Here is a 21868-nt window from a genome sequence, read left to right on the forward strand (position 1 = left end):
CAATTATGGTCAGAGGGAAATCATTGAAGGCTTATTCTATGTATAGATCTTGCAAATGTATTTGGGGCTTCCACACACCAGAATCTCACAATTTAAGCTTGGAAGCTGTGATAGTTAGGTTTATTGTGCCAGCCTGGCCAATAGGAACATGTGGGAATAGTCAAGTTGAAGTTTGATTGGAGGCCAAAGAGATAAATAACTCTGCAAGGCCCGCCCCCAGCTCCCTTGCTTTCTGGTGTTTGAATCTGCACGCTGCTGCTTTAGCTAGTTCTCTGCCTCCACCTGTGAGCTACACCCATGGATCATGTTGCTAGAGCTTGAGGCTCCTTTAAGACCTGCTCTTTCAATCTGCTGGTGTGTACACTGCTTGAGCTTGAGGCTGGTGGATTCTGTGGCCTTGCATTGCTTGTGGTTCGATATCCTATCTGGGCCTGCTTTGTTAAGCTCCTGTGCTACTTGACTGTTGCTGACCCCCCTGCTGTTTGCTTCCTGTGGGCAGACTCTGCCTGCCTTGCTGTAGGGTGGACTCAGCTGTCCACTTCCTTGACCTTGGATCTGACAGCCCATGTGAATTGAAGGACTTTTGGTTTATTAACTGTTCCATGAAAGTGGGTTGAACTGAGCCCTCTGTACTGCTGTGTGGAGTAATTAGTTGTTATGTTCCTTCTTGATGCATAAACCTCTCTATATATCTGTGTGTGTGTGTGTGTGTGTTCTGGTTTTGTTTCTTCAGAAAACTTTGCCTAGCACAGACACCATTACCCTTTTGGATTTAGATATTATTTGCAATCCTTGGATCACAGAGGATGGTGTACTTCGTTCATGAGGGCTTAGTTGTTGCCTCATTTAGAGGTCTGGTTGGTGGGGAAAAAAGCCAGTAAGACCCCAGTTGTTATTGTTTTTTTCCCCCTATCTTTTTAATTTATTGGGGGCTCATACAATTCTTATCACAATCCATACATACATCCATTGCGTCAAGCACATGTGTACATTTGTTGCCATAATCATTCTCAAAACATTTGCCTTCTACTTGAGCCCTTAATATCTGCTGCTCATTTTCCCCTCCCTCCCACCCCGGTTGTTATTGTTCTGATAGCTGGGCACCATCTAGTTTCTTCATCACGCCTTGCTATAGCACCCATATCTTCTGTGTTTGAGCAGGGCCATTTCATAAGGACTAAGTTCTTAAACTGGAGCTAGGATTAAGTGCAAACCCCAATCCATTTCTATATCTATGTCTCAAATATGCCTCTGGTTCACCTTAGAGGTGTCTTTGTTATTTTATGTTAGAGAACATTGTGAGTCATCTCTCTGGAGCGTAAAGTCTTACTGTGTGTAGTGTCCTTGATCTAGCCTATCTCGTCATTGTTTTGAATTGCATCTCTTGAATGATCAGAGATTACACGCTTGTCTCCATGCATTTCTTGACTGCCTGGATGTCATCTTTGAACAAATGTCTATTCTTTGGTAGGATTATTCACCTTTTTCCTGTTAAGGTGTAATGCCAGGGTATTTCTACAGCCCCTTAAGCATGAGAAAGTTGGACAAGGAATATGGATGAACCAAAGATGAATGAATGCTTTTGAATTTTGGCACAGACAAATAATTGACTGCACCCTGGACTACCAAAAGAAAAAATATTAATCTGCCTTGGAAGTTCATGCATAATGCTCCGTAGAATGCAGGGATGACAAGACTGCATCGGATGTCCTCTGGGTATGTTAACAGACCCTGGAGAAGGGCATCACGGTTGGCAACGGAGAGGGCAAAGAAACCATGGAAGACCCTCGGGGAGGTGGATTGACAAAGTAGCTGCCACAAGGGGCTCACGCCTATGAACACTTGTTAGAATGGTGTGGCTGGGGACACGTTTTGTTCTGTTCTGTGGTCTCTCGGGTCACTATGAGTCAGAACCACCTCCTCACCACAGAATGCCCTATAGGGTTCCCAAGAGGGTACATCTCCCTCCTGTGGCGCAGCGAGTGGTTGCCCCCGTGCCACTGTCACAATTAAAAGCATGCTTGTAAGTTGGTTTAAATTGCAATGAATATTCATGAAACAATGTGTATAAATTGTTGAATGTAAAACTAATTCGCTCTGTGAACTTTCACGCCAACCACAATTTTACCATGCGCTGGTTGGAAATCGGCTTTAGTTTTTTTTTTTTTAATCTATGTTAATAAACGTAAATGAAGGAATATGGCTAAATAATGAAGCGTGCTTGGAGGGCAGGCCCGCCCACCGCGCCTCTGGAAACCCCACGCTGCTCCCGGGGCAGGTCTGTCAATCAGCAACTAAGGCCCGCCTTTCACACTACAGGCCGCCCAAACAGCCTATCACCTTGCAAGCTCGCCCTCCTCCATCTTTTACTTTAATTACGTAGCGAGAAGCCCTTCGTCCACGGATGCGTCTGCAGTCGGTTTAAAGCCTCCTCCTTGGTACCCAACTCCCAGGGCGGCGGCGTCCTCGACGGTCCGGTCGGTTCTGACCCGTGGCGCCCCCGCGTGGCAGAGTCGGACTGCAGCCCTCCATCTCTTGAGCATTAAAAGCGTCGCTCAGACACCCCGCTTCTCAGCCTATCAGGGTCGAGGAAGGGACCAGTTCAAGCTGGTTCGTCCAGAAACATTAATCAAGCTCGCCTGGCTTTAACAAATCACGTGGCAGATAGCGTTTTCAGTGCAGCCTGTCACATTCAAGATCCCGCCCTCTAGGCTACCCTCCAGCCAATCATATTCTACGTTCTGAGCACAGTCCCAACCTATCAACTTCCAAGGCCTCTCCAGACGCGTCCGGCTAACCGCTGCGTTGACCCCGACGTTCGGTGAACTACATGTCCCAGAGGGCCTTGCGGCGGGACCAACGTCATTTTTCTGTTAGCAAGATGGCTGCTTCCTAGGCCGAGTGGGAGACCGGCTTAGGTTTCGGTGAGCAGAAATTGGGTGGTGAGAGCGTGTGGGGCCCATCCCGAGAGGTCCAGCTGCCCTAGGTCGGATCTCACATCTCCCGCTGCCCCTGCTCGGAGGCTACAGCCTACAGCTCTGCAGGTTCTCCTGGAGTCTAAGCCTCCGTCCGTCTTGCTGCAGTTGCAGCTGTTTTTGGAGCTGGTGGGCGTGGGTGCAGGCGTTTCAAGGCTCTCTGAGGCCACCTCGAGCAGCCCGCGCTCATGACCCAGAGAGGCAGACTTCCGCCTGCCACCTGTCTCTCCCCAAAAGGACGCGCAATAGCCAGATCTTACCTCTTCTCGGCACGTCCCAGCGCCTTTGGAGGAGAATCCTAGATATTAGCTATTCTTTTTCTTTAAAAAAAAGTTTTATTAGGAGTTTAGCTGTTTTATTCGCTACGAAGTTTTCAGTTTCTGTTAACGGGAACCCCAGTGCATATCTGGTCTGAGCAAGCAAGAAATATTACTGGCTTGAACTAGAACTGGCAAGCTTCAGGCCCGGCTGGATCCGGGTACTCAAACCTGTCCGGCAATTTCGGTGTGGGCAGGCCAGCCCTGCACACCCAAGGAGAGCCCCTTGTCTGATGGCAACATTGGAAGTCCCAGGCTACCCCTTTCTGACCTCTGCTGGGTCATATGCACATCCCTCTGAGCTAATCACAGTGGCCAGGGGGCTAGAATGTTCTCCAAGGAAGTGGGGATGGGATCAAGATTACCGGAAAACAAACCCAAAAGCCTAGCGCACTCCCTTCGAGCTGATTCTGACCCATAGCAGCCTGGTGGGACAGGGTGGAACTGCCCTGTGGGTTTCCTGGAGATGGGCTAGTGGTTTCAAACTGCTGGCCTGACCCATCCCAGTGTAACCACTACGTTACCAGGCTTCCAGGGAGCTGGAAAAGCTTCCCATTTTACAGTTGAGGAGGCTCAGGCTCTGAGAGGGGTGATTCTCACAGGCAGCCAGAAACTCGTGTCCTGTCCTCTATCCTAGATCCTCTGCCTGATGTCCCCTGCCCCTGCTGAACTCAGCCACACGGGAACTATGGAAGTTCCGGAGCCCAGCAGCCCCACTGAGGAGGAGGAGGAGGAAGAGGAAGAGCAGTCAGCCGAGCCTCGGCCGCGCACCCGCTCCAACCCAGAGGGTGCCGAGGACAGGGCCCTGGGGGCCCAGGCCAATGTGGGCAGTCGCAGTGAGGGCGAGGGTGAGGCTGCCAGCGTTGATGATGGGACCCCCAACCCACCAGGTGCCGGCCCCAAGCCCTGGCAGGTGCCTCCGCCAGCCCCTGAGGTCCAGGTGCGGACACCGAGGGTCAACTGTCCAGAGAAAGTGGTAAGTGGGAGGCTAGACCTTTGGCTCCAAGGGGTTGGTGTGTCTTGGCTTACACATTCCTGCCTTTCAGAATGCCCTCTGCTACCAGCCCCTCATTTCCTAGTTTCTGTGTCAGAGGATCATCAACCTGGACCCCTGATTGAGTGCTCTTTTCTCTGAGCCCCTGACTTCTAAAACGAGCGGCTAGGTAGGGGTGGCCAAGGTGCCCCTGACCCAAGGGCTGTGGTCTTTTTAACTCACTGTCCATGCACCTGCATGCTGGCAGTGCAAAAGGAGACCCCAAACTCATGGCCATCGAGCCCGTGCCTGCTCGTGGCGACCCTAGAGGGCAGGGTAGAGAACTTCGCCGATGGGTTTCCTGTCACTGTTGGCAAGAATAGAAAGCCTCATCCTTCTCTCTAGGAGTAGCTGCTGGTTTCAAACTGCTGACCTTAGGGTTAGCAGCCCAACTTGCAATCACCGTGCCACCAGCGCTCGTGGAGTCCTGTCAAAAGCGCTACACTGTGGTGTAGGTGAAGAGTAGGGCATATTCAGGGCACTGCCGGACACACAACACATCAGTCTTAGAGGAGATGCAGCGGGAATGTGCCTGGAAGCAAGGGCGGGGAGCCTTCCACTCACCACTCTGAAGGAGCCATCAGGAAAGACAGTCACAAGACCAAGCCCCGGGGGTCGGTCCAGGAGAGAGACAACGCATTGAGGAAAACCCACACCAGGGACGGAATTAGACCAGGGCTTGTGAAGGAGGGTCAGGACCTGGCAGCATTTCATTCCCTTAGTCTGAAGGTCACTCTACATTGGAACGTACTGGATGGAAACTAACCCAGGCCCCGCCTTGTCAGAGGGGCTGCTTGGGGAGAGTAGCTGGGTCCACAGCCTGGCGCTGCCTTGCCCAGGGCCCAGGGCCCGCCCTCACCACCCTCTCTTCCCCGTTGCAGATCATCTGCCTGGACCTGTCCGAGGAAATGTCCTTGCCAAAGCTGGAGTCCTTCAACGGGTGAGACATCTTGGGGCCGGGGCCCTGGTCGCGGCTGGGGAGGGGCGCTTTCACGAAGGCGTCCAGTACCAGCGCTCCCTGGACCAGCTGGAGGCTGGCACGTAGGGAATCCCGAGGCAGGTGGAACCTCCATCCAGGTTAGGGCCCATCCGCTGTGGACCCGAGCTGGGATGTTAGGTCGCTAGGGAATCGACTGAGAGAGCAGGTCTCCCCGGGACCGGGAACCCACTCGGAAGAAGGGGCTTGTGGGAAAGGTAGATGATCATCCCCCTCCGTGTTAGGCCGGGCTGTCGGGAGAAACAAACGCAGTGACACTCGGTGTGGAGAAGAGATTACATCGGAGGAAGGGCACAATCCAGCAGTCCCTCTGCAGACTCACAGCTGCACATGCAGGAAGGTCACCCGGCCCGCGGGTGCAGAGTCCCAGCCAGCAGGAGGGCGAGGGAGCAGAGCATGGGAGCTTCCAGCCCCCGGGTCGTTTCCCTCCCTCCCACTCCCATGAGAAGTGCACCCCCCAAGGAGGCTTCCATCGGGCTGTGGCCTGGCTGACAGGGTGGCTTCTAGCGCTGCGTGTTGATCCAGTTGATCCTTCGCACCCTCTGTCCCCTGCCCGCTCCCTCTCAGTGTCCTCGGGCTGCGGGCACAGGAATGGAGGGGCCGCCTGGAGGGGAAGGCTCTCTCTCTCTCTCTCGCTCTCTCTCGCTCTCGCTCTCTCTCCTCTGGCTCTGGGAGCAGGTTCTTCGAGCTTCTGTAGTGCACTTCCTCCGGCATGTCCACTAATGAAAAGGCTGGCGGCTTGAAACCCATCCACGAGTGCCTCAGAAGAAAGGCCTGGCGATCTGCTGCCCAAAGATCCCCACCGAAAGCCCCTAGTCCACCCTGCCAATATGGAGTCACCGGGGTCAGAGTTGCCCCATGGGGACCTCCAGGTGGCATCTGTCTCCCATCCCCTCTGCTGCCCGACGCCGATCATACAAAGAAAGCTCTCTTTCCAAAGCAAGGCACATCCCCAGGTCGAGGGGCTAAAATTTGCAACACAGATTGTTGGGGAGGTGGGGGGCACAATCTAGGTCATAACAGGCTCTGAGAAGCAGGTCTCAGGGGCCAGGGAGGAAAATGGGATTTGGAGCCAGGCCCGGTTGACCCCAAAGTCCTTGTTTGGAGTCTGCAGGCTCCAGCAGCGAAGCCAGAGGGACTTGTGGGTCATCCTGAGGGGGAGCCTGCCCTCCCCTCCTCTCCCCTCACTGGTGCCTGTGCCCAGATGCCTGGTCTAGCAGAGCTGGGGCAGGACTGAAGGGCAAGGTCAGAGCACTGGGCAGCCCCATGGTCCCTGCTGGGAGCTTGGGAAGCTCAGGCCTGGCTGTCACCATGGGGCTGGCAGGCCCCCCCCCAGCTGGATGGGCAAGGGGTGCCAGGGTCCCCTAATCCAGGAGGCCCTGCCTCAGCACCCCTGACTCTGGCCTCGCCCTGCAGCTCCAAAACCAACGCCCTCAACGTCTCCCAGAAGATGATCGAGATGTTCGTTCGGACCAAACACAAGATCTGCAAGAGCCACGAGTTCGCCCTGGTGGTGGTGAATGACGACACGGCCTGGGTGAGGGGGTTGGGGCACACGGAGGGTGAGGGGGGCCTGAGGCCTGGACACTCCCCCCCACACCCCCTCTAACACGCATTAGCACACTGAGCCCTCTGGTGGTGAACAATGACACAGCCTGGGTGAGGGGAGGCAGCGAGGCCTGAACAATACTCCCAACATACACGTGTGCGTGTACACACACACACACACACACACACACACACACACACACACACACACACACACACACACACACACACACACTGAGCCCTCTGCTTCCTACAGCTGTCAGGCCTGACCTCTGACCCCCGAGAACTGTGCAGCTGCCTCTACGACCTGGAGACCGCCTCTTGCTCCACCTTCAGTATCCTTCCCAGGGGGTTCCCCGAGTGTGTGTGTGTGTGTGTGTGTGTGTGTGTGTGTGTGTGTGTCTGTGTGTGTCGTGTCCCTGTCTGTCGGGGCAAGGGCTGGTCCAGATCCCAGCGCTGAACTTCAGTCTCCCGTCCTTTAAAAGGAGGACGAGGAGACTGTGGGGAGAGGTTTGCACTTGGCTGCTAGCCAGAGGTCAGCAGTTCAAATACCACCACCCCTCCCACCTCCCCACCCCCCCCAGGGGCATCATGCAGGAAAGGCCCAGCAAAATGCTCTCTAGAGATCACAGACAAGAAAACCTCATGGAGCAGTTCCGCTCTGCCACACTTGGGGGTGCCGGGAGTTGGGGGAGACTCAGCACCTGGTCTTGATGGACTGCCGCCGTGTGCACCTCCAGGAGCCCTCCCTGGGTGGCACGAACGGGGCGAACCCACTCCGTGGTGCAGCACAAGAAAAGCCTGGTGATGTGCTTCCCTAAAGATGCCCACCCGGTGCAGCACCCGTCCGCTCTGTAACGGGGGTGGGGCGATGGCGGCTGACACCCACCAGCAAACAGCAGACCGCAAACCCCCAGAGTACCTGGGAAGGAAGTCTCAGGACAAGTCCCCCAAACAGCTTGTTCCCAGTCCCCACCAGCCGCCCTCCGTGACAAACCCACCGCCATCAACTCATGACGACCCTCGGGGACAGCCTGGAACCACCCCCCAGGCTTGCTTAGGCTGTACATCTCTTCAGGAGCAGCCAGCCTCTGCTTTCTCCCGGGGAACGGCTTGGAACCGCTGACTTTGTGGTTAGAAGCCCAATGCACGACCCACTCCGCCACTAGGGCTCAAGGATGACTGAAAAAAAAACAAAAAACCAAAAACCCCAACTCACGCCATCGAGTCGATGCTGACTGGCAGCTCCCTCAGACAGTGAAACTGGCCCTGTGGCTTCCTGAGCCTGCAACTTCAGGCAGGAGTAGAACACTCCATCCTTGTCCCTTGCAGGGGCGGCCCGTGGTTCTGAACTGCTGACCTTGGGGTTGGCAGCCCAACACATAGCCTCTACTCCAGCCAGGTAGACAGCAGGCGCTCAAAACGGCCGCAGGAGACTGAACAGTTGCACTTGCTCTCCGGCACAGCACGCCGTGGGCCAAGTTGATCACCCAACTCCCTCTGTGGGCCGGTTGACTGACACATACGTATTCCTGTCATCCTCACTGTGGTTAATAAGGGGAATTTCTTTATGAAAATCAATAGCAGGTCACCAGGACTTGCTCCTGAGGTGCCTCTGGGTGGGCTTGGGTTCTCCACCCTTGCACTTAGCACCCGAGCGTACCACCCGGGGACTCTAGTTGAACATTAAAATCTGGTCTTTATTTCGTCTTGACCAGAGCCTTGCCCCAGACTGAGACTCTGACCCCTGGTCCCCGCAGGTAGAAAAAGTAGCAGGGTTGGGGCCAGAGGGGGGAGGGTGGTGGGGCTGAGAGCGGTGGGAGAGATGGGACTTCCGCCCTTTGTGCAAGCTGTGCTCCCACCCTGAAGGGAAGGAAGCCTTAGGCCCCCCAAACCCTCAGGCCCCTCAGTGCCAGTTCTGTGCTTGAGCCACGCTGAGGGGAAACATGGCCAGAGAGAGCCAGCCACTTGGCCTGGGTCACAAGTCGCATCTCTGGCAGATGTGTGCCTGGATCTGGACTCTCCCAGGGTCTGGGCCCTGGCCCTGCGCACCCCTGTGCTGCTGTCTGCCTTCTCCTTAACACCCCCGCCAGACCTTGAAGGCCTCTTCAGCCTCATGTAAGTCCCTGAGGAGAAAATAGGGTCCCCCCCTTAGAAGGAAGGGTGCCCTGTGGGGACAAGACCCAAAGGCACAGCTATGGTCAAGGTTGCCCAGGGCCTCCCCCACCCTGGTCTACTCTCTGCCTGAAAGTTTTGGGGGCAAAGGTTCTTTCTCGAGTCTCAGTGGTCTCACGTTCCCCCATGTTCCTCCACTCCACCACCCCGGTTTGTTTGCTTGTTTTAATCCGGGGTGGGCAGTCTTTTCCGTGCAAAGGCAAATGATTCAGAGTGCAGCCGGGCAGCTCATTCAGTTCTGGTTTCATAGATCATCCCCGAGCAGAGGGGTGTGCCAATAAAACTTTATTCTCTCTGTCACACACACACACTCACCTTTCTGAGGCTTTTTACTCTGCTCTGAAATCATCTACTTTAAAATTTTTTTAATCATTTTATTGGGGGCTCATACAACTCTTATCACAATCCATACACACATCAATTGTGTAAAGCAAGTTTGTACATTCATTGCCCTCATCATTCTCAAAACATTTGCTCTCCACCCAAGCCCCTGGCATCAGCTCCTCATTTCCCCCTTCGCCACTCTCCCTCTCTCATGAACCCTCGATACTTTATAAATTATTATTTTGTCACATCTTTCCCTGTCCAACGTCTCCCTTCACCTACTTTTCTGCTGTCCGCCCCCCAGGGAGGAGGCCACATGTAGATCCTTGGAGTCGGTTCCCCTGCTTTTAAATTTTCCCTCCCTTTCAAAAGGTCAAAAGTGAGTCTGATTGCTGCCCTGTGTGAACCTCCTCCCGGGTTTCACCTCTACTCCATCTCCGCCCGGGACAGCCACCTGACAGTCTTGCAAATGAGTCCTGGGCGTAAATTCCCAAAGGAGGACATCCAAGATCAGGGAGCCCCCTGCTTCTGATTCTGATGGGCTCTTTCACCAAAGCATTTTCTCCAGAAGCTAACCTCCCCCCCCCCCCCCCCGCAGTGTCTGCACTTGAGGCCAGTCCCCTCACGGCTTCCTCAGCACTAGGGTTGATCCTGCTGCTAGAGGACCCGCCCCTCCGAGAGGTGGGGAAGGCAGCTGGCTGCTTGGCTAAGTTTTTCCTTGAGCCTCTTTCTGTTCATTAAGAAAAAAAAAAAAAGACGTGGCAAAAATATATAGAACACAATACTGATCAATATTTTCCCCTTATGTTCATTTTTAAGTCATTGAATATCCCTCTGGCTGTTTGACTATTTGTAGCCTTTGCCCGTTTTCTATGATGGTGGCTTTCTTTCCCTTGTTGATAAGGTTTGCTTTTTATATATTAAGGCCCCTTCCTTTGCCCAGGCAGGGTGGGATCTACAGGGGGCTCTGACTTAGCATAGATCTGGGCCCTGCTCCACGCTGCTGGCCTGGTGGAGGAGACAAGTATCACTAGCAGTTCCAGCTCAGCAGTGATGGTGGACACTTGGGGCTCCTAAGGGTGACCGAGCAGGCTCCAGGCTCTACTGCGAAAAGTTCAGTGGAGTAGTAGGTGAGGCAGGGGAGGGGCAACAAGCAGAAGGAAGAGCCAGGGGAGGGGCTCGGAGACAACCCTGAACCTGGCTTTTGTATACCTGGTGAGGAGGTGGGCTCTCTCGGGGGGTGATGAGCAGAAGAGACCCCTGGAGTATGTGCCAACCTGTCCCTGACATCTCCCCCCAACTCTGCAGCCTGCAGAAGACAGAGCTGCCTGTCACTGAGAACGTGCAGACGATCCCGCCCCCGTATGTGGTCCGCACCATCCTCGTCTACAGCCGGCCCCCCTGTCAGCCCCAGTTCTCCCTGACAGAGCCCATGAAGGTGAGCGAGGAGGCCCAGGAGAGGGAGGGAAACCCGCAGTGAGCAAGGTGGTGGTCAGACACCAGGAGGGACTTTCCAGTGGCAGCAGGAGGGCAGGTTCAGACTTGTGGCCTTGGGGGCCAAGGCTGGCATGCTTCCTTTCCCTGCAGAAAATGTTCCAGTGCCCCTACTTCTTCTTCGACGTGGTGTACATCCACAATGGTGGCGACGAGAAGGAGGAGGAAATGAGCTGGAAGGTGAGGGGCCACAGCGGCTAGGTGACTGCCCTCCAGGAGGATCCCATCTCTGTGTGCCAACTCTGGAACCCTGACCCCGTGAGAGCATACCAGCCCATCAGCCAGCACCATTGCTTTCATGGGCACTGTGAGCCCAGGGTGACCACCCCCAGACACTGGGCCGGGGAGCCTCACTGGGTCCATCTCCCTCCTCTCAGCCTCTTCTCCTTGGGCCTCCCTTTCTGACTCTTCCCTGGGCCATCTTCCCGGAACACCCTGCCTCCCTGCCCGGCCTAGGTTCTCCTAGTCTTTCCTACCTGAGCCCTGAATTAGTTGTGGGACCACAAGTGGGCCCCTTACCTCTCTGAGCTGCAGTTTCCCCAGTCACAAAGTGGAGACCGACTTCTATTCACCCTTCAATACCCAACTCAAAAGGCCCTTCTGTTTCTCAAGGAGGAGCAGCAGGAGGGTTAGGGGGTGTTTGCGTCTGACCTAGAGGGGAGGATGGGAGGTGACAGGACATGGTTGCCAAACGCCACAGAAGACTTGACCCTTCAGAACCCACCTAGAGGTCCTCTTCTCTGGGACGCCCCCCTGGAGCAGGAAGGGCCCATTCAGGGGAACCCCTGGCTGATCAGTCTCTCCTTGCCCTGCCCCCAGGACATGTTTGCTTTCATGGGCAGCCTGGATACCAAAGGCACAAGTTACAAGTACGAGGTAGCGCTGGCCGGGCCGGCCCTGGAGCTCCACAACTGCATGGCCAAGCTGTTGGCACACCCGCTGCAGCGGCCCTGCCAGAGCCACGCGTCCTACAGCCTGCTGGAGGAGGAGGCCGAGGCCACTGAGGTCGAAGCCACTGTCTGAGTCCGTCAGAACCCTCAGCTTTCCTGTGTGGCCCAAAGTCAGACTTCTCAAACTGGCCTCTCTGGAACCCCGAGGGGGCGGGGAGGTGTTCCAGGAGGCACCCAGGGCATTTCAAGGGGTCCTAGGCTTTTGGGTACCCACCCTCTACTTTCCCCAACTGATACCCCATTCCCAGTTGAAGTCCGCTGTAAGCTCTTGGTTTCTCGCACGCGATTTTGCCGCAAAATTTTAAAAATCGAGAATTTGGAACTCTGGTCTACTTGTCTTCACTGGGACCCTCTTGGTTGCAGGTTTGAACCCACCACTGCCCGGCAGGAGCAAGACAAGGCTGTCCACGCCCAGTTAGCTTCCCAGAAGCCCCAAGGCACAGTTCTACTGTGTCCTATCATGCACGTGGATGACAATGGGTAGTCAGTTCTTGGGGGGAGCAGAGAGGTCCATTGTGATGGCTCCAGGCCAGGCTGTATCCAGGAGTTTGGACAAGGTTGAGGTCCAGTGTGCCCGGCCTTCCAAACCTGCATAGGAATGAAGTGCCCCTTACCCACCCCCAAACTCCAAGCCTGGTGAAGTGTCGGTTCTTCCAACAGCACTGATTGGCCCTGCCTGGGCCATGTGACACCCCATGAGCCATTGCCTCTGGTGGGCCCTGCCTCTTCGGGACTGGAAGATTGCCAATGGGTGCTCTTCAGAGGCGAGGGTTTGGGGACAAATCGCAGGTCTACCATTCAGCTACATCTTTGGATCGTGTGAGAGACCAGCCAGGCCGTCTTGGCACCACAGGAAATGGCTTAATTGTGTAACTGCCTCAGAGTGAAACTTCTTCCTTTCAGAGCAGACGGACGGCAGAGCCCAGAATCTGAGCCCCAAAGTATTGTCCTTCCTCTGTGGCGTTTACAGCAGCCGGTCCAGAGTCCGAGGGTGGAGGCCCAACCGGCGCCCCTGTTACACTGGGCTGGGAACAGTTATGGGGAGTCCCCGGGTGGTGCAAATGGTGAAGTAGTTGACTACTAATCAAATGATTATTGGTTCAAGTGCGGAGAGGCACCCAGGAAGCAAGGCCTGGCGATCTCCTGAGAGGCCACAGCCTGGAAAACTCACGCAGCAGTTCTACTCTGTGCGGCCACCGGCGCTGGAAACATCCCAAGGCAAACAAAGCCACACGCCCACAGCGGTTCCCCCAGCAGAGGGTTCTGGGGACACTTCGAGACTGCGGGTACCCCAGATCTCCAATAGAAGCCCCACCCCCTCCGGCAGGGCGCGTCTCCTGATACCGGCAGGCACACCCGGGCTCTTATCGGTGGCCCCAGGCCCCTGCTGGAGCGCTGCACCCATCGTGGCGGCCCCGGCAGCACTGAAGCGAGCGCGGAGCCCGATGTGGACGCGGATGCCGCGCGGAGCGGGTCGGGGCGCCGCGGGGATCCCCGGCGGCGGGGCGCATGCGCGCCGGGGAGGGGCGGGAAGAGGGCTGCCCGCGGCGCGCGGGCACGGCGGGGCCATGGGCTCCGCGGCCGCGCTGGCTCAGCTACTTCGGGCAGCGCTGCGCGCCGAGGAGCCGCGGTGAGCGCGGGACCGGGGCGGGGGGCCGGCCCAGTCTGACGCCGCAGGGCCCGGCCCGGTCCGATCCGATCCGATCCGATCCGCAGGGACGTGGAGCAGCTGCTGCGGCGCGGCGCCGACCCCAACCTGGTGCTTCCGGACGGCGCAGCGGCCATACACCTGGCGGCCGGGGCGCAGCACCCGCGCGGCCTCCGCTGCCTCGGGGCGCTGCTGCGGCGCGGGGGGGACCCCAACGCCCGGTGAGGCCACTGAGCACGGGGCGGGGGGCGAGGCCTGGAGGCTCCCAGGAGGGTGGCGCTTGGGACCCAAGGGCGGGGACCGGGCTCTGGGTGGGGCTGTGCAGGTCCAGGGCGGGGCAAGGTGGGGGCCGGATATTGAGGGGCCCAGGGGCTAAAGGGGGGCGTAGAGTTCCATCTGAAGGCAGGGTCTGGGGAGGGGAATCGACACGGGAAACCAACCGGGTCTCCCACCCAGCTCGGCCGAAGCACTGACCCCGCTGCACGTGGCGGCCGCCTGGGGCTGTGGCCCCGGCCTGGAGCTGCTGCTGAGCCGGGGAGCTGATCCCGGGCTGCGTGACCAGGTGAGGACCCAGCGCGGGCCCAGGTGGAGCATGAGCGGGCGGGCGGGCGGGCGGGGTGCGGGCGTCCCTTGCTGACCACGCCGCTGCAGGACGGGCTCCGTGCACTGGACCTGGCTGAGCAGCAGGGACACTGGGACTGCGTTCGCCTCCTGCGGGCGTTGAGGACAGGGACCCAGAATCCGGCGCCAACCCCGAAGCCCGAGCCCAGAGGTGAGTGGGGCCTTTGGTTTGACCATCTGGGCCACTTCTGGTGCCACAGGTCCGCTGGGTGCTGTTTCCAACAGTGTTTGGCTTCATTGTCTGCGGCTGTTTCCATCTCTGCCTGTTTCTAGTCATCTACAACTATTCCCTCTATCTGGTCTCTGGTTATTCTGATGGCTGGCTCCTCAGGTTTCCAGAGATCTCTGGCTGTCTCCCACAGCCTCTCTCCCTCTTCTCTGCTCCTCCATGGCTGAGTGCATCTGGCTCAGCTGTTTACATCTCTGCCTCCCAGCCCCCCTCCTCTCTGACTCCCCCATCTTTCCCCTTCTCCAGGCCTTGAAGCAAATGAAGTGGTAGCTGACCTCTCGGATGCCGGAGAGGTGGCGTGGGACTCCACAGTGCTCCAGACCCAGCTGGGTGGTGGGGACAGCAGTGACGGGGGGCTCGAGGCTGCCCAGCCTCCTGACCGCCCTGTGCCCCTGGAGGCTGCCAACCAGGAGGGGAGCCCTAGGCTTGGAGACGGCAGCTCCAATGCCTCCTTTATCACTGCAGTGGAGGCTTCTGGAGCAGAGCACTCAGGCCCTGACAGTCCCCCCAGGGCCAAGTCATTGCCCCAGACTGTGCAGAGGCTCCTGCCTGAAGTGCATTCCCCAGAGTGGGTGCCAGGGGCACAGGGTGCCTCCCCAAGGGCAAATCCAGCCCCAATGGGAGCCAGGCAGGCAGAACTCAACGCCTGCTTTCAGGCCCTGACTCTGGTCTCAGCAGACAGCGACTCTTCCTCCACTACCTCTTCTACCCTCAACCCAACCCAGAACCCCCCACGGGAACCACTGGGGGGAGCCCCAGACCTCCACTTCCTGACTGATGACCAGACCTCCTTAGATAGCGATGTGGCTGCCCTCTGGCTAACGGAGGATGAGGAGCAGTCCACAGTTAGGAAGAACCCCGCCCCCACTTGCTGGTGCACACCAGTCCCTGCAGCATCCGACCTGAAGCTGCTGCGGAGACCCCGAGTTTGTGGAGAGCCTGTCACACCCTCCACCCGTCTGCACTCCCGCCATGGACCCGAAGAAGCCAAGGCTGGGCCTGGTTAGTCACTTCTGAGTCCCCAGCATCTCCCAGCCCATGTTCTACCTTTCTGGGAACCCTGTCTTTCTCTCTCGCCTTTGACTCAGTTTCCCCTGCCAGGCCCAGACTTTGCCGGGCACAGCCTGGAGCTGGCCAAGGCCCTGCGGACGGGCCGAATTCCAGATGCCCAGGCCGACGAGGACTCGCTGGCCCAGCAGTTTGCGAGGCCTGACCCCACCAGAAGGTGGCGAGAGGGGGTGGTCAAGTCCAGCTTCACCTACCTGCTGCTGGACCCCAGGTGAGGCTCCCAAACAGAAGCCCCCTTCCTGGGACGGACTCTTCCTTGCTGTGTGACTCCAGAGAAATAGCCGGCCATCTCTGGCCATCCACTTCCTTACCTATAAAAAGCAGGTGGGCCTAATTCATGGTGCCAAAGTGGCCCCAGGAACTAGTTGCCCTCTCTGACCCTGTACTGTAGATGGGGTCACTGATCACGGGGTTGGAGCTGCTCTGTGATCTTGGGAGCTGGGTCTCCTCACTTTCCACATGCTGAGCTGCCCCCTTCGTTCAGGGAGACTCAGGACCTGCCAGGCCGAGCCTTCGTGCTGACCCCGATTGAGCGACTCCGGACATTCGTCCGCGCCATCTTCTACGTGGGCAAGGGGACACGGGCCCGCCCGGACGCCCACCTCTGGGAGGCCCTTGGCCATCATGGGCGGCCAGGAAAGCAGGTGGGGATGAGGCCCATCTGGGCCACAGGCAGATAGGGGCAGGTGGAAGTCTGGAGGCCGATTCCTGACCCTGCCCCCCTTGTGGCCCCCATAGGCCTGCCCCAAGGTACACCGGATCCGGGACATCTGGGCCAGTGGCCGTGGTGTTGTCTCCCTGCATTGCTTCCAGCACGTGATTGCCGTGGAGGCCTATACTCGGGAGGCGTGTCTTGTGGACGCTCTAGGTGGGTGCCTGGCGTGTGCTGCTCCACTGGTTTAGTGCACAGTATTCGGGCGCGGGCATGTGTGCGTTTTGCGCCACGAGCTCACCCTCACTGGAGGACAGTACACAGAGGGGTCACTGTCACATACTTGTGCCGGGGGTGGTCCCTGAGCTGTCCAATCACCCTCCCTTAATCTCTCCAGGCATCCGGATGCTGACCAATCAGAAACAGGGTCACTGCTATGGAGTGGTGGCCAACTGGCCCCCCACCCGGCGGCGCCGCCTGGGGGTGCACCTCCTGCACCGAGCCCTCCTTGTCTTCCTGGCTGAGGGAGAGCGGGAACTGCGGCCCCAGGACATCCAGGCCCGAGGCTGAGCACTGAGAGGAGCAGGGTGTTCGGCCGACCTGGCTGTCACGGCAGCTAGCAGCCTCCATGCCTGCCTCCAGCAGGCGAGGGTAGCTGGGGGACCCCTGGCTGCCCCATGGCCTGATGGAGAACATCCTGACGCAGAAGTTGTTGGGAGAGATAGAAAGCAGGGAAGGAACTGAGCATGCTTGGTCCTTCCTTGCTATGTGGGAAAAATCCACCTTGATCTTCCAGTTACAGGAAGGGCTGCTGGGCCCCCTTGTGGGGCAGGCCAGAGGCTTCTTAGAGACACACTCAGGGACTGCATTCCCAGACTAGTTGCTCCCTCTCTGTGCGAACCCAATTTCCTTAGTGTGCACCAAGGACAGTGAGAGGCCTTTGCTCAGGACATGCAAGCAAAGACCTGACTCGGAGCCCGGGAGGGAAAATACACTCTCCTGCGCAAAGGGGTGGACTGTGGTGTCAAAGTACAGGTGGGGCCTGTGGAGGGCAACAGGGCAGAGGTGAGATCAGCCCTGCTCAGAATCACGGCGCTACCTGGGTCCCAGGGCTTGGCTTCTTGGAGCCTGTCTCTGTTACTGGAAGAAGGGGCTCATGACTCCCAACCTGGCAGCCGAGTGACCAGACTGCAGACTGATCACGTGCCATAAATGCCTGGCCTCTGTCTGGGTAGATGTTGCTGCAGTGCCCACAGTCCTGTCTGTGGGGATGGTTTACATATTCTAGAAGCTGCTTCCTCAAGTGGGCCAAGAGACTTGGAGGAGCCTGGGTAGTGCAAGCCGTTTTGCAGTCAGCTGCTAACCCAAAGGCTGGTGGTTCGAATCCACCTAGCGACACTGCAGACGAAAGGCCTGGCAATCTGCTTCTGTAAAGATTACAGCTAAGAAAACCCAGTAGGTGCCATTTCTTTGTAACACATGGGTGGCCAGGAGCAGGTGACCCACCCAATGGCTGTGGCGCTTTTTTTTAATGAGCCCTGGTGGCATAGTGGTTAAGCATTGGTCTGCTAACCACAAGGTCAGCAGTTTGAAACCACCATCTGCTCCAAGGTGGAAAAATGGGGCCATCTTTTCAGAGTTAGAGTCTCAGAAACTCACAGGCACAGTTCTACCTTGTCCCACGGGGTCACTATGCACCAGAATCAACTGGATGTGAGTTTGGTTTGGGTTTTTCGGTTTTGTTTTTGAGAGCTGCTCTTTCACTGGGTTTGCGACCTGCCCATCATCATGGCTCAGCCAACCAGGGCCCACAGTGGGCAGGACTTGTAACAGGTTGAGGTTCCATTGGCCAGTTCCTGAACTCTGGGGTGGAGGGTTGGGTTGGTTCAGCTGGTTTGGGGATGAAGGACACAGTCTCTGGAAGTGGGCCTGGGACCCACCGTATGCACAGAGCTGAGGGCACTTCTGAGCTTGTGTTTCCCTTGTGCATAAAATCAGGGTCTTCCCGGGTACCAAGTCTCATAAAGCGACAGCATGGCATCAACCCAGGAATATGCAAGCGCGTCGCTGGAAACGAGTGCAGAGACTCTCAAACGCTTACGACTAGATGGACTCGCTGGAACCCAGCCTCTCACCTTCAGCCCTATTGACATTTGGTTCTGGATATCTGGCGGGGGCTGCCCGATGAGCTGTGTAAGGTCAAGAGTTTGGTCCTTGCCGTGTGGACGCAGTCTGCTTTTATCTGCCAGTCACGGGAGAGGTTGCTGAATCCCCTTGAGGAGGTCCCGGAGTTATCTGGCCAGACCTTTTCCCGCCGTTGTACAACAACCAGTGAGAGGCTCAGCATCCTGGATCCCTCCTGCTAGGTGCCAATAATCCCTGCTCCGTCGTGACAACCAAAAAGGTCTCTGGCATCGCCAGTGGCCCTGGAGGGCTAAAACCACTCCTGGCTGAGACCACTGGCATGAATTAAAGATGGAAACTGTCGGGGGTAAGGAGATAACTGAAGAACTGGGGACATCCCCTACCACACACCATTCATACACACTCTGAGATGGGACCCAGGCTGATACTAGGGCAGAATGTAATTGTATCCCTGAAATGATACATGTTGGGATCGTAAACTTCTGTACCTGTGGCTGTGACCCCCCCCCCCCCAATTGGGCTGGGTTTTCATTAAGCTCCTGAGGTCAGGGCAGTATAGGCTGGGTCTCAAGCCTGATCCCTTTTGAATGTTAAAAAATAGCTGCAGAGACAAGTGGACACAGCAGGGAGAGAAGCCCACGGGAGATCACCAAGGCAAGGGATGCTAGGAGCAAGAGACTCTCCTCAGGGCTGATAGCCTTCTAGAACTTCAAGACTCCAGAATGGAGAATAAACTTGCTTTTTAAAGCCACTCGCGTGTGGTGTGATATTTCTGTTCCTAATGTCAGAACCAAGCCTGCAGCTGTTGAGCGTCGAGCCTAATGCATTTTAGAGTAGGACTCCGGGTTCTCCATGGCTATAATGATAGGGGGCTCTGGATGGGTGGGGACAGTCTGCTTGACTGTTAAGACAAAACTGGGCAGCGGGGACCCACCCACCCAGCAGCATGGCAGGAGACTTGGCAGTCTGCTGCCAAGAAGCCCCCAGGGAGCATTCCTGCGCATCCCAGGAGGTCTCCGCAGGTCAGGATCGCCTGCCTGGCCGCTGCCAACAGCTCCCATTACAAAAGCAGCCATCCTCCCATGGTTGGCGGGGACCACCAGCCCATCAGCTGATAGTGGAATGCACATTTCTCTCACTGCCATAGGGCCCCGTAGTGACCCTATAGCACTGGTTCTCAACCTTTCTAAGGCCGTGACCCTTTCATACAGTTCCTCATGTGGTGGTCATCCCTGAACCATAAAATTATTTTTGTTGCTACTTCATCACTGTCATTTTGCTACTGCTATGAATCAGGCAACCCCCGTGAAAGGGCCGTTCGACACCCCCCCCCAAAAAAAAGGGGGGGTCGCGACCCACAGACTGAGAACTGCTGCCCTAGAAGCTTGGGCAGAACTGCCCCTGTGTGATTCTGAGGCTGAAACTACGGGAGTAGAAAGCCTGGTCTTTCTCCTGCAGAGCGGCTGGTGGTTTTGACCTACTGACCTTGCAGCGAACAGCCCAACTCGGAACCACTGCTCCACCAGGGCTCCTTAAGTAGACACATATTCAAGTCAAATGTGTCCAAGCTGATTTTGACTCGGAGACTCCATGTGACAGAGTAGAACTCCCCCTGGACTTTGATGGCTGGAATCTTTCTAGAAGTAAGTCAGCAGGTCTTTTTTCTGCAGACCACCACCCTTCTGGTTAGTCATGTCCTTAACCATGTGCCTCTCTAGGACTCTTAATTTATGCCTAAACCCACCGCCATGGCGTCCCTATGGGATCACTTGGCCCTATATATGGTTTCTGAGGCTCTATGTAAATCTTTACTGGAGTAGGCAGCCTCATTTTCCTTGCTGTAGAGCTGCTGGTGGATTTGAACCACTGACCTTGCAATGAGCACGTCAACACTTACCTAGCATTGCTACCAGGTTTCTTCCTCCTTAGTTATACAGCCAACACCACATCCACTACGAGGCTGTAAATCTTCATTAGTTTTCACAAAAATGTACGTAAGCTGAGAGGCTGATGGGTTTGAACCAGCAACCTTGTGGCTCGCAATCTAACACTGCCTTGACACTCAGGCTGCATGGTCTCCTTAGATAACAGAAGAGCAAAATCCTGGCCGCAGGCCTGGGGAAATCCTTCAGGCAGACAAAAGAGGACAAGACAGATTTGGTGGTTTCAAAGTCAAAACTGGCTTCACCAAGGTCCTGAGCCAAGTTGAGAGAGAATGCTAACTGGTGTGGGTGGGGTGGGATGATGGGCCAAGTAGCTGATAGGTGCTAGATACCCAGCACCAAGCCTCATATCGTGAACATTCAATTATGGCAGCTATCTCCCGTGCAGGAGACCTGGGCACAGTCCCTCCCGAATGCGCCTCGTACCCAGCCGCCTGTTGTACCAGCACTCATGTTGCTATGGGTATATCCCCACTTGGACTCAATAGATTTGCTGCATTGAACTCTAATGCCTGAAGAATAGATGGGTTGTGGGATGACATCAGAATCTCACGCATGAAGAAAACAAACGGTCATTAAAAAAATCAGAAAGAAAGAAAAGTTCCAAGTGGACACCAGAACTGACTGAAACTTGCTTTTGAACATAAAGAGCTAGAGTGACTACAAGAAGTGATGATGCACTAGGACTGGACCTAAGATTTCAAAGCGTGGTTTGAGAAGATGAAAGTGTTATCATGAAACATGCAAAGACCTGGAGTTAGAGAAGAAAAAGGGAAGAACATACTTGGCATTTCTCAAGCTGAAAGAACTGAAGAAAAAATTCCAAGACTTGAGGTGTCATCTTGAAGGATTCTAAGGCTGAAAGAACTGAAGAAAAAATTCCAAGACTTGAGGTGTCATCTTGAAGGATTCTATGGCAAAATAGTGACCAATGCAGAAGACAATGCATCAAAAGACAATGGTGGGAATACACAGAGTCCTGGTACATGGAATTAAGATGCAACCATTTCAGGAAGAAGCATGTTATCAAGAGCTGCTGGTAGCAAAGGCAGAATCCATAGCTCTGACGACATTCGTGGAAAACAAGGCTTCAGGAATTGACCAAACTCTAGTTGAGATGTTTCAATAAACGATGTAACACAGGAGGCACTCGCTGGTCTAGGTCAAGAAATTTGGAAGACAGTTACCTGGCTAACCAGCTGGAAGAGATGCCCACGTCAAAGAATGATGATTCAACTGCTTGCAGAAATGATCAAACAGCATCAGTCATTAATCACACGCAAGTACCAGTTAGCTGAAGATCATTTTGTACATCAAAAGGGCGCTGCCAGAAGTTTAAGCTGGATTCGGAAGAGGAACATAGGACTTCGTTGTTGATGTCAGATGGATCTTGGGTGCAAGTAGAGAATACCAGAGAGATGTAGACTTTTCATTGATTCTGCAAAGACATTCGACTGTGTGGACCATCATTAACCATGGGTAACATTGAACAGACCAGGAGTTCCAGAATTCTTGAGCTCATGCAGGACCTGTCCATAGACCAAAAAGCAGATGTTTGAACAAAGCAAGGGGATCCTGCTTGGTTTACAATCAGGGCGCGTCCTTTCACCATCCATCTTCAGTCTGCGTGCTGAGGAAATACGCTGAAAAGCTAGAAGACGCGGCCTCATGATTGGAGGAAAATTCATTGAACACCTGCATGTGCAGATGATGCAGCCTTGCTTGTTGAAAGGAAAGAGGACTCGAAGC

The 21868-nt window shown here is 55.7% G+C and overlaps 2 protein-coding genes across 2 annotated transcripts; both read left to right on the plus strand.

Moving 5' to 3' along the window:
• The first annotated feature begins 2776 nt into the window (after window positions 1–2776).
• BABAM1 (BRISC and BRCA1 A complex member 1) lies at window positions 2777–12135 on the plus strand. The gene is made up of 9 exons (XM_075548739.1): window positions 2777–2924; window positions 3930–4268; window positions 5207–5265; window positions 6739–6859; window positions 7127–7205; window positions 8964–8988; window positions 10678–10807; window positions 10957–11043; window positions 11683–12135. Exons 2-9 carry the CDS (start codon window positions 3942–3944, stop codon window positions 11884–11886), a joined length of 1032 nt encoding a protein of 343 aa, XP_075404854.1. The 5' UTR covers window positions 2777–2924; window positions 3930–3941; the 3' UTR covers window positions 11887–12135.
• A 1225-nt stretch (window positions 12136–13360) lies between these two features.
• Window positions 13361–18169, plus strand: ANKLE1 (ankyrin repeat and LEM domain containing 1). Its single transcript, XM_075548749.1, has 9 exons — window positions 13361–13443; window positions 13530–13682; window positions 13918–14023; window positions 14113–14233; window positions 14558–15313; window positions 15413–15590; window positions 15864–16023; window positions 16118–16247; window positions 16429–18169. The coding sequence occupies exons 1-9, from the start codon at window positions 13382–13384 to the stop codon at window positions 16599–16601; spliced, it is 1839 nt and encodes a 612-aa protein (XP_075404864.1). The 5' UTR covers window positions 13361–13381; the 3' UTR covers window positions 16602–18169.
• Window positions 18170–21868: the final 3699 nt, after the last annotated feature.

This window comes from Tenrec ecaudatus, chromosome 1 (genome assembly GCF_050624435.1).
Source record: "Tenrec ecaudatus isolate mTenEca1 chromosome 1, mTenEca1.hap1, whole genome shotgun sequence".
NCBI lineage: Eukaryota > Metazoa > Chordata > Mammalia > Afrosoricida > Tenrecidae > Tenrec > Tenrec ecaudatus.

Coding starts and splice junctions, on each gene's coding strand:
- BABAM1 (XM_075548739.1), top strand. CDS start 3,942: ATGTCCCCTGCCCCTGCTGAACTCAGCCACACGGGAACTATGGAAGTT. Junction 7,206..8,963: donor CGCCTCTTGCTCCACCTTCA/GTATCCTTCCCA, acceptor CACCCCCGCCAG/ACCTTGAAGGCCTCTTCAGC. Junction 8,989..10,677: donor GAAGGCCTCTTCAGCCTCAT/GTAAGTCCCTGA, acceptor CCAACTCTGCAG/CCTGCAGAAGACAGAGCTGC.
- ANKLE1 (XM_075548749.1), top strand. CDS start 13,382: ATGGGCTCCGCGGCCGCGCTGGCTCAGCTACTTCGGGCAGCGCTGCGC. Junction 13,444..13,529: donor CTGCGCGCCGAGGAGCCGCG/GTGAGCGCGGGA, acceptor TCCGATCCGCAG/GGACGTGGAGCAGCTGCTGC. Junction 14,024..14,112: donor ATCCCGGGCTGCGTGACCAG/GTGAGGACCCAG, acceptor ACGCCGCTGCAG/GACGGGCTCCGTGCACTGGA.